Below are 12595 nucleotides of genomic sequence, written 5' to 3' on the forward strand. Positions count from 1 at the left end.
GGCTTGTGGGACCGTGCAGAAAAATCAACGCAGCGTCCCTACCCACCCCCTCCAGGTACCTATCCCCAGGGGTGAGACCCGTGCCTTTACCAGTGAAAACCTGTTGCTGGTCCGATATAACGACAAGAGGGATGTCCTTGTACTGTCCACAATTCATGGTAACGGCATCACCCCTGTCCCTGTGCGAGGTACCGCAGCAACGGTCCTCAAGCCCGATTGTATCGTCGACTACAATCGGTATATGGGAGGAGTTGATCTCTCTGATCAAGTCCTCAAGCCATATAACGCCATGCGCAAAACCCGGGCATGGTACAAAAAAGTTGCGATCTACTTGGTACAGGTTGCCTTGTACAACTCTTTTGTGCTGTCCCGGAGCGCTGGCAACACAGGGACATTCCTTCAGTTCTATGAGGCAGTCCTCAAGGCCCTGATCTTTTCTGACCGGGAAAGAGCAGGCGGGAGTACCTCGGGAACTGGAGGCGCCTGGATCGTCCCTGGCCAACACTTTCCATGTGTGGTCCCCCATACTGGAAAGAAGGGACGGTCCCAAAAAAAGTGTGTAACAGGAGGGGGATACGGAAGGACACCACTACTCAGTGTGATACGTGAACCGATCATCCGGGCATCTGCATTGACGGTTGCTTCAGGGAGTACCACACTTCCATGGAGTACTAAATTTATATCCCAATTTAGCCACTGACAATCGGATAAAAAACTGGTTCTTAGACTTGAGACACTAAAACTAAAAAATGTCTTCAAAAATAAAAAAGTAGACAAATTAGGTGTTTTTTTGTCACCTTACATCACAAAAATTGTAATAGCAAGCAATCAAAAACTCATATGCCCCCCAGAACAGTGCCAATAAAACCGTCCTCTCATCCCGCCAAAAATTTGCCCTACCTAAGATAATCGGCTAAAAACAAAAAAAAATGAATCTTAGACTATGGAGATACTAAAATGTATTTTTTTTGTTTATAAAAAGATAATATAGTGTAAAACATAAATAAATTAAAAGAAAAGTAGACATATTAGGTATCGCCGCGTCCGTAAGAATCTGCTCTATAAAAATACCCCCCAACCCCTCAGATGAACACAGTAAAAAATAAAAAATTAAAACGGTGCCAAAAAAGCAATTTTTGGGCAAATTTTCAATTTTAATCCGTTTTTTTCCAATAACAAAGTAACGGTTAACAGCCAAACAAAACGTAATATTTATTACCCTCATTCTGCAGTTTACAGAAACACCCCATATGTAGTCGTAAACTGCTGTATGACTAAACGGCAGGGCGCAGAAGGAAAGGAACGCCGTATGGTTTCTGGAAGGCAGATTTTGATGGCCTTTTTTTTGGCACCAAGTCCCATTTGAAGCCCCTCTGATACACCCCTAGAGTAGAAACTCCATAAAAGTGACCCCATCTAAGAAACAACACCCCTCAAGGTATTCAAAACTGATTTTACAAATGTCGTTAACCCTTTAGGTGTTCCACAAGAGTTATTGGCAAATGGAGATGAAATTTCAGAATTTCTGTTTCTGGTAATCTTGCCTCACAAAAATGTAATATAGATAAACCAAAAATCATATGTACCCTAAAAATAATCCCAACAAAACTGCCACCTTATCCCGTAGTTTCCAAAATGGGGTCACTTTTATGGAGTTTCTACTCTAGGGGTGCATCAGGGGGGCTTCAAATGGGACATGGTGTAAATAAACCAGTCCAGCAAAATCTGCCTTCCAAAAACCAAACAGTGCACATTTCCCTCTACGCCCTACTGTGTGCCCGTACAGTAGTTTACGGCCACATATGGGGTGTTTCTGCAAACTACAGAATCGGGGTAATAAATATAGCATTTTGTTTGGCTGTTAACTCTTGATTTGTTACTGGAAAAAATGGATTAAAATAGAAAATTTGCCCAAAAATGAAAATTCTCAAATTTCATCCCTATTTGCCAATAACTCTTGTGCAACACCTAAATGGTTAACAAAGTTTGTAAAATCAGTTTTGGATACCTTGAGGAGTGTAGTTTCTTAGAAGGGGTCACTTTTATGAGGTTTCTACTCTAGGGGTGCATCATGGGGGCTTCAAATGGGACACGGTGTAAATAAACCAGTCCAGCTAAATCTGCCTTCCAAAAACCATACGGCGCACCTTTCCCTCTACGCCCTACTGTGTGCCCGTACAGTAGTTTACGGCCACATATGGGGTGTTTTTGAAAACTACAGAATTGGGGCAATAAATATAGCATTTTGTTTGGCTGTTAACCCTTGCTTTGTTACTGGAAAGAAATTATAAAAATGGAAAATTTGCCCAAAAATTGAAATTCTCAAATTTCATTCCCATTTGCCAATAACTCTTGTGCAACACCTAAAGAGTTATCAAAGTTTGTAAAATCCGTTTTGAATACCTTGAGGGGTGTAGTTTCTAGAATGGGGTCAGTTTTGGGTGGTTTCTATTATGTAAGCCTCACAAAAAGACTTCAGACCTGAACTGATCCCTAAAAATTGGGTTTTTGAAAATTTCAGAAAAATTTCAAGATTTGCTTCTAAACTTCTAAGCCTTGTAACGTCCCCAAAAACTAAAATGTCATTCCCAAAATGACCAAAACATGAAGTAGACATATGGAGAATGTAAAGTAATAACTATTTTTGGAGGTATTACTATGTATTATAGAAGTAGAGAAATTTAAACTTGGAAATTTGCAATTTTTTCAAAATTTTGGGTAAATTAGATATTTTTTTTATAAATAAAAATGCTTTTTTTTTTACTTCATTTTACCACTGTCATGAAGTACAATATGTGACGAAAAAACAATCTCAGAATGGCCTGGATAAGTAAAAGCGTTTTAAAGTTATCACCACTTAAAGTGACACTGGTCAGATTTGCAAAAAATGGCCTGGCCCTTAAGGTGAAATAAGGCTGTGTCCTTAAGGAGTTAATCTATTTCATTTAATGTTTGTGCGTGTCGTTAAAAGATATCAACAGTATCCACTATAACAGTGGCACCCTGCCCCCAAAACAGTGACCTCCACAGCCCCCCACCCCTTAACACTGCCCCCCCCCCAGTGCCCTGTCCCTTAAAATTTAACCTCCACATCAACCCACCCCCCTAACTTTGACCTTTACAGCAGCCTTCCCCTTTAACAGTGACTTTGACAGCATACCACCCCCTTGACAGTGACCTCCACAGGGGCCTAACCAGATTGGGCATGGCTTAGCGGGACCTAGAAGTTGGTTTTTAACTTCATTTTTTCAATCTCAGTCGGCTGAGGAGTGGGAGGGGGTGTGGCCTAACCGGATCGGGGGGGTGTCCTTTTGAACAGCTCACTCTAAGGCAGCAGCACTGTGCTGTCTGAGTGTAAGCTGCAGGGAGAGAGTCAACCTCCCTCCCATCCCTGCAGCTGACAGAAGTTGATTTTTATCTTCATTCTTTCAATCCCCGTCGGCTCAGGAGTGGGAGGGAGCGTGGCCTAACCAGATCAGGGACGTGACTAAGCGGGATTTGGGGGCGGAGTTTTAAGTCTTTTGAGCGTGAACACATTGTGGCAGGGGGTGTGTCTGGGCTCCTTCCTGCAAGAGTGACGCCCCTATGAGATATATAAAGCTGAGTGTATGTATGTATGTCCGCTAAAGGAATCCGCACCGTCTCATTTACAATAACGAAATTTGGCACACAGGTACATCAGGTGTCCGGGAAGGTTTTAGACCAGGTCTCAGCTCTCTAGGACGTACCGTTCCTGAGATATTACCAAAAAATTCATTAGCCAATAGAAGCTTGGTCACATGACCCTTATCAGCCAATAGAAGCTAACAGGTCCTCCAGTCTCCACATACACAGTTTTACTCCACGTTTCCATAACAACCCAGCCATTTATCTTCACTGCTGTAGGAGAGCTTTAAAGGAAATCTGTCACAAGGATAATTGCTATTGAAGTAAAGCCATGGCCTAATAGCACTTAGCACCTTATTTCAAGATGTGCCTTTGTTCCAGCAATAGATGTTTTTATCCTCTGAAAATCCAGTTTATTTGGTATGCAAATGAGCCAGTAAGGTGCCCAGGCGTCGCTCTTGCAGGAAGGAGCCCAGATACACCCCCTGCCACAATGTGTCCACCCTCAAAAGACTTAAATCCCCACCCCCAGGTCCCGCTAAGCCCCACCCCTGGTCTGGTTAGGCCACTCCCACTCCTAAGCCAATGGGGATTGGAAAAAAAATTGAATTAAAAATCAACTTCTGTCAGCTGCAGGGGTGGGAGGGACTTTCTCCCTGCAGTTTACACTCAGACAGCTCAGTGCGGCTGTCTTAGAGTGAACTTTTCAAAAGGACACGCCCTGATCTGGTTACGCCATGTCCCCTCCCACTCCTCAGCCGACTGAGGCTACTTTCACACTCGCGTTTGGTGCGGATATGTCATGGATCTGCACAGACTGATCTGTTCAGATAATACAACCGTCTGCATCCATTCAGAACAGATCCGTTTGTATTATCTTTAACATAGCCAAGACGGATCCGTCTTGAACACCATTGAAAGTCAATGGAAGACGGATCAGTTTTCTATTGTGCCAGATTGTGTCATAGAAAACGGATCCGTCCTCATTGACTTACATTGTGTGTCAGAACGGATCCGTTTGGCTCAGTTTCGTCAGACGCACACCGAAACGCTGCAAGCAGCGTTTTGGTGTCCACCTCCAAAGCGGAATGAAGATGGAACGGAGGCAAACTGATGCATTCTGTGCTGATCCTTTTCTATTCAGAATGCATTAGGGCAAAACTGATCCGTTTTGGACCGGTTGTGAGAGCAGAAAGCCAAAACGCCAGTGTGAAAGTAGCCTGAGATTGAAAAATTGAAGTTAAAAATCAACTTCTAGGTCCCGCTAAGTCACGCCCAGATCTGGTTAGGCCACGCCCCTCCCACTCCTGAGCCAACGGGAATTTAAAAAATTAAGGTAAAAATCAACTTCTGTCAGCTGCATGGGTGGAAGGGAGGGTGAATTTCTCCCTGCAGCTCACACTCAGACAGCACAGTGCTGCTGCCTTAGAGTGAGCTGTTTAAAAGGACACCCCCCTGATCTGGTTAGGCCATGCCCTCTCCCACTCCTCAGCTGAGATTGAAAAAATTAACTTAAAAATCAACTTCTAGGTCTTGCTAAGACACACCCCAATCTGGTTAGGTCACGCCCCCTCCACTCCTCAGCCGACAGGGATTGAAAAAATGAACTTATGTGAGCTGTAGCTCACACTCGTACAGTACAGGAGGTCCAATAGATTAAATATACCCAGCTAATATATATATACAGTATATAATTTAGATATCAAAAGCAGCTTAATTCTGCTCATATTAAAAAGTGATCTTTCCACCGATGTGATTATGTCATAGAGACATTGTTGGACACTATAGACTTAGACCTTTGTCAGGTTGCATAATTATAGCATATCCAAACCTTTCTGTGATATCAATTACTGTGGACTATTATTGGAATGCTCTTAGTAAGTTGGTATAGGTTATCAAAGAGAATTTCTCCCACTGTGTCTCAGGAATCAGTAATGCTGTCATCAACGTAATGCATATTATTTGAAACCCTACACATAATACTTAGGCGGCACCTACCCCAAGGAGGATAGAGATGGATCTCTGCTGAGGCCGGTTTCAGCCATCTCAATAGCTTGCTTTATTTCCAGCTTCTTATATAGTGAAACAATACTTGACTTGGGCACGTTTTCTTTCACCAACAACTTTCTCAAGAATTTTTGATCAATATATTTATACCTAGTTGGAAAACATAACTATTTAGTTCAGCTATATATATGTTAAAAATGAAAAAATAGAAACATAAAATTTCATGATTTAACCTCTGACAGAAACTTCAAAAGGTTAATAAGCAATAAGCAAAGCATTCAACCGACCCTCCAGTCAATTATTGACGTTACATTTATAGACACGCAATAAAATCTAGCAGTCATTGCCTATGTCCAGCATTAAAACCCATAGTAAAACGGTAACAATGTCATCCTTGTGATGTTGTGACCTTGCTAATGGCATGCAAAGTCATGTTGTTTGTGTGCAGATTATTCACTCATTATTCATGTATTCATGGGCCATAGGTGATGCTACTATGAGTGAGCAAAGGGTTTAATGGGGCAGTTATTTTTCCACATGGATGTTGTGAAAGCTGGACTCTCCCTAAAGAGATTCCCTTGAACTACAAAATTGTAGGCTTCTTCTTAGGAAAGCCCCTCAGTGTGTTATGACCGACAGCGATCAGTAAGATCTTGTCCATTCAGGTGTATCTAAGATCCATACTAAGGATAGACTGAGGGGCGTAGCTAAAGGCTCATGGGCCCTGGTGCAAGAGTTCAGCTTGGGCCCCCCCCCCCCCCCCCCTTCCCTCAGTGTTTGTGGCCAGGGGCCGGGAAGCACATAGCCTTCCTGCTGCCTGAGGCAAAAATTGAAAAGCCCCCCCCCTTGCCAAATTCTTGACCTAACCCCTTCCCTCCAGTCAGAGGTATAACTTGACCAGCATGCATTTTCTATAATACTGGTGTCTTCTTATGCGGCACAAGGGTCTTTGGGCCCCCTTAGGCTCCCGGGCCCAGTAGCGACTACTACCTCTGCACCCCCTATAGCTATGCCCCTGGATAGACTGTCAATGCTATTCCTACTAGAAATTTGGCAGCATTGCCAGCAGTCAGCAATAAAGGTTCCACAGGGTGTTACATGGGAATTTGCTATTATTAGGGGAAAGCAAGTATGTAGCAGAAATGTTAGAAGATCTTTTTAGGACTTGCCCGATTTTTGTTTTTACATTTTCATTTTTTCCTTTCTAGCTTTCAAAAGCCACAACTTTTTTTCATTCACATAATCACGAGGGCTTATTTTTTGTAAGACAAGTTGTATTTTTAATGGCACTATTTAATTTACCATATTTTGCTTTAGTAAATGGGAAAAAGTTTTCTTTGTGGGATGAACTTGGAAAAAAAACACAATTCTGCTAAGTTTTTTTTTTAGGTTTTTATATTATGGCATTATATGTGCAGTAGTAATTATAACATGACATCCTTATCTTATTCTGCAGGTTACTACAGTTACAGTGATACCAAACTGATACATTTTACTTTAAAAAAAATTTTTAAAAACCTTTCAAAAAATAAATATTTTCTTGGCTTTGCCATTTTCTTACACCCATAATGTTTCTTTTCTTTTCCGTCTACAATTCTGTATGAGGCTCTGTTTTTTTCCAGGGTGAACTGTAGTTTTTATTGGTATCATTTTGGGATGTGTATGACTTTTTTTTATCACCTTTTATTCAGTTTTTTTGGAGGACAAGATGATAAAAAAATGTTGAATCAAGGATTTCTATTTTTTTCCTTTACGGTGTTCACCATGCAGGAAAAATATTTTGATATTTTAATAGTTTGGATATTTCCGGACTCGGCAATGCCTGATATGTTTAATTTTTTATTGTTTATTTTTGTATGTAAATTTTTTTGTTTTTTTACTTTATTTGGAATTCCATATTTCTGTGTTCAAAGGCTTCCATGATAAAGGTGGCCATATACATTAGAGTAACATCTGCTGAGGTTGAGAGGAACAGTTGTCAGCAAAGCAAGCTATTGAAGGTATATGGCCACCTATATATATATATATATATGTGATGGGAATAAATCAGGCAATTCCCAGCCTTGAAGGGGTTGTCCAGCCTTTATTTGCCATCACTAGCTGATGGGCGTAGGAATGACACCGCGCACCCCCATCGATCAGCTGTTCTGACATAGCATTGTCCACCTTTTAGTGTAGGGAGCTTGTTACTACAATCCTGCTAGACAACCCTTTTAGTAACCTGGCCAATAGTTAAGCTGTGTAGGACTGTTCACAGACAACTCCTGTCTGTAGGCCATATTATTAGGGTATATGAACATTATAAAGGGGTCTCCTTTTAGTCAGAAAGTAGAAAGCATCTGCAAAGAACAGTTGTAGAGAAATGGGAGCCATATGTAATAGTAGAATTACCCTGGAGAGGCTCAATTGGGACAGAATATGAAAACATGTGCAGTGTGCTGGCTTTTTCCAGTTACAAACACAAGATCTGAGGATGGGCCAATCCAGGGTTGCCAACCAGAATTTTTCTATTTTTTTTTTACAAATTATGGCAAAATCACAGACATTCAACTTTTTTTTTACGGACAAATAGGAAAAACAATGAATGATAAAGATTCTAAGTAATGAATGTCTATAGCTCAATATAATGATAAGAACTCATTACCAGCATTTACTGTGAGCTGTAAAATGATAATTTCCACCAAAATAATCTAGTCAAAAACCACCAGCCTCAAAAAAATCACTGTCACCCTAAGTCCCCTATTTTTACAGACTTTGCAGAAATTTCTGGACGGTTGGCAACCCTGGGCCAATCACTCATAAGTGTTGCTAACATGTCGCCATAATCGTACTGACCTGAAGAATGAAAGTAACTGGTCAGTTTTACCGTAGAGGGAATGCCGTAAAAACAAAACCCATAAAGCTGTTGCGGAATACAATTTTTTTTATTTTTATTTCATCCCATTTGGAATTTTTTTCCAGCTCCCCACTACATCCTATGCAATGTTAAATGGTGGAATTAGAAAGTGCAACTTGTCCCGCAAAAAAAAAAGCCTCATACAGCTATGTGAATGGAAAAATAAAAAAGTTATGGCCCTGGAGGCAGGGAGTTTAAAACAAAAATGCAAAAACAAAAAACCTTTCTGGGCTGAAAGGGTTAATGAACAACTGTTCACAAATCTACAATTCCCAAATTATAATTTCTACAATTTCCAATTTTTCATTATCAGAAAAGGGTAATCCTACTTGTCTCTGAGGTAGTTGTGTCCCCAGTGACCACATATGTCTTCAACGCCAGCTTTTACATGGTCCAAGAACTGTGGATGAAATAACATATAGTTATTGAAAGAGCCTAATTCATACTGTAGATCAACATAAATAATGTGCATGATCATTATAGAAAATATCTGACCCTTCATTAACAGATGAAACTAACCTTGTACTTACCACACAAACTACTATTGTCTTTTCTGGTCCATATACAGTACAGACCACAAGTTTGGACACACTTTCTCATTCAAAGAGTTTTCTTTATTTTCATGACTATGAAGGCATCAAAATTATGAATTAACACATGTGGAATTATATACATAACAAACAAGTGTGAAACAACTGAAAATATGTAATATTCTAGGTTCTTCAAAGTAGCCACCTTTTGCTTTGATTACTGCTTTGCACACTCTTGGCATTCTCTTGATGAGCTTCAAGAGGTAGTCCCCTGAAATGGTCTTCCAACAGTCTTGAAGGAGTTCCCAGAGATGCTTAACACTTGTTGGCCCTTTTGCCTTCACTCTGCGGTCCAGCTCACGCCAAGCCATCTCGATTGGGTTCAGGTCCGATGACTGTGGAGGCCAGGTCATCTGGCGCAGCACCCCATCACTCTCCTTCATGGTCAAATAGCCCTTACTTTCAAAGTTTTTTGGCTGACTGACTGACCTTCATTTCTTAAAGTAATGATGGCCACTAGTTTTTCTTTCCTCTCAGCACTGATCTAGCACTTTAGTAGACTATGTCAAGGGATATTACGCTATGTGTTTTTTGATCCCTTTTTGATCATGTATGTGAGGGCACATTTTTAATTCCATTGTACAGTAGACATGAATTTTGTGTTTAAGAGGTTATATTGTATCCGCAATTGTACTGCATTGTAATGTGTATATATATATATATACATATATTTTTCATTATTATTTTTTATTTTTCATTGTGGTATGCAATAATCATGTAAATTATTATGGCTATTATGCATATGAATTTTGATCCCCCCTTGATCATGCATGAGAAGGTTTATTCGTAGGATTTATAAACTATATTGCATATTGGACATGAACTGTGTGTTCAAGAGGTTTTATTGTATTTGCAACTGCACTATATTGTAACTGTATAACTGTGTATATATGTATTTTTTGTATTTTTTGTATTTTTTGTGGTATGCAATAATCATGTAATTGACTATGCATAACCATGCGTATCCTATGATCAAATATCTCATTTTGGTGTGCCCGCTTGTATTCACATTTATTTACATTTTGCGCTCCACCGGGATTCAGCTGCAGTGTGGCTCCCGGATATGACGTCTGACGCTCCACTGTGCTTCCGCCGTTTGAAACGCATCGTGGCGTCGATGTCTGTTCCGGGAGCCATCTTGCGCATGCGCGCCTGCTTAGTCAACACGCCAGTTCGCTGGCGTTTGCAGGGGCGCACGGACCATGCACTGGGACACATCCAGGTGATACCTATCTACGTTTTCTCGCCTGACCTCTTCACCAAATTAGTTTTTAATAGGTATGACCACAGCTGATTCTTAAATATTAATTGTGATATCTGACTTTACTGACTATATAGGATGAGTTATTTCTTTGTCTTGTTCTGTTTATGCTTGCTACATATACCAGGCCAGCACTCTGCTTCATCATTATTGGTGTGCCCCCTGTGTTTTAGTACACTAGTTTTTCTTTACTTAGCTGCTTTTTTCTTGCCATAATACAAATTCTAAAAGTCTATTCAGTAGGACTATCAGCTGTATATCCACCTGACTTCTCCTCAACGCAACTGATGGTCCCAACCCCATTTATAAGGCAAGAAATCCCACTTATTAAACCTGACAGGGCACACCTGTGAAGTGAAAACCATTTCAGGGGACTACCTCTTGAAGCTCATCAAGAGAATGCCAAGAGTGTGCAAAGCAGTAATCAAAGCAAAAGGTGGCTACTTTGAAGAACCTAGAATATGACATATTTTCAGTTGTTTCACACTTGTTTGTTATGTATATAATTCCACATGTGTTAATTCATAGATTTTGATGCCTTCAGTGTGAATCTACAATTTTCATAGTCATGAAAAAATAAAGAAAACTCTTTGAATAAGAAGGTGTGTCCAAACTTTTGGTCTGTACTGTATGTAGATTAATCTATGTAATGGTATGTACCTAATCTGTATATGCCAATTATTATAAACTACAACTTTTTTTTGGTTTATGTCCATCCATCCAATTGTTTGGTAAAGTAACATGTACATTTTATGCGGTTTACTAGGTTCTTTTGATACACAGATTGAGTTCTGAATTCTCAGACATAACTAGAATGAAGCAAAGTGTAGATTGTACCATAGAAAATCACTCTGTGCCCCCTAGTTTGGTATAATTGCAGTATTATTATTACTGTCACATAGAGCCACATATTTTTTGAGGATATCCTTCACAGTGTTTTTCTTATCCTAATGACTTTAGTAAAAATAAGTTAATTTTTTTTATATAATACAAATTAAATGAGTTCACACTGTTTCAGACTGGGGTCTTTTAGGACACTGATTTTGAAGTCACACCTTCCATCTATATGGAAAGTGCATATTCACTTTAAATTGCATTGTGAACTTAACATTGCACATACAGGATATATCATTGATGAAGTCTAATCCTGGAGTGCACAACTGTTGGCCTGAGGGCCATTTGCATCCCACAATGCCATTATGTATGTCCCTCAAATATCTGAACCCAGAAATGCACTGTGTAGACATCTCTGTGCTCCCATATGTCAGGATATTCTGGAGGCCCCTGTTTGGAGCTCCAAAAAGGTGTATATTAATTAGGGAGGTGGCTATATATGCATCCTAGGCTGTTCCAATACCCGTAACATTCAGTGGAGAAAGCCACTTGCATACATGTCATCTTCTCTATGGAGGACTGATTGGGGGAAGAAAAGGACTTCCCATTCTCCTGATAGGTGGGATTCCTAGAGGTAGGACCTATTAGATCAGGGCTACCATCAGGATTTTCAGGGCCTCATACAGGCAACCCATGTGCCCCTACCCCAGCCTTTCTCACATTCATAGCCATAACAGCCATACCTTTTTTTATCGTGTCAGGCCATTTTGCTGTTTACATCATTAAGGTTTTAATTTCTATCAACTTTTATTATGGGTTAACCCCTTAAGGACCAGGCCATTTTTAGCAAATCTGACATGTGTCACTTTATGGAAAAATAACACTCTGTGCACTGTATGCTGTGTATAGGGTTCCCACCCCAATTTGTAGTAATAATAAATCAGAGCAATTGTTATCTCGATCCAAGTTTACTTATTTTATTGCGGACAACAATAAAGTAAATCGGTAGTACGTGTGTTAACGTTTTTCGGCGCTCGGGTCTTTATCAGACACTGAAAGTGCAAAATAAGACGATACAAAAAAATACATAAAAACTAAGTAAAATAATACAATGACTGACGTAATACTGATAATGAGTGAAGATGACTAGCTATGTCCAAAATTGACTTATGGAATTCTTAATCTGATGCATAGTCTTTATTTACCATATGGCAATGGCGAAGTATATGACGGTAATTTGGTACACTTTTGCCTGTAAGATCCTATATCTGTGTTTACACCTTAATATTCGATCAGATACACGTCGATAACAGTCTTCTGATATGCATTAAGATGCCTGTAATTAGTGTTCCCTCTTCCAGTCTATATATTTGATCAAGGGTATACCATAATGAAGCTCCA

The 12595-nt window shown here is 40.0% G+C and overlaps 1 protein-coding gene across 1 annotated transcript in view; it reads right to left on the minus strand.

Annotated features, from left to right (window-relative positions):
* LOC120995668 (sodium/hydrogen exchanger 2-like) overlaps positions 1 to 12595 on the minus strand; it is a 134291-nt gene that overhangs the window by 11414 nt on the left and 110282 nt on the right. Inside the window, exons 7-8 of the mRNA XM_040425018.1 lie at positions 8839 to 8909; positions 5605 to 5763 (exon numbers count right to left, since the gene is read on the minus strand). Coding sequence (XP_040280952.1) covers positions 5605 to 5763; positions 8839 to 8909 — 230 coding nt within the window. The remainder of the gene's footprint in view (positions 1 to 5604; positions 5764 to 8838; positions 8910 to 12595) is intronic.

Source organism: Bufo bufo, chromosome 3 (assembly GCF_905171765.1).
Source record: "Bufo bufo chromosome 3, aBufBuf1.1, whole genome shotgun sequence".
NCBI lineage: Eukaryota > Metazoa > Chordata > Amphibia > Anura > Bufonidae > Bufo > Bufo bufo.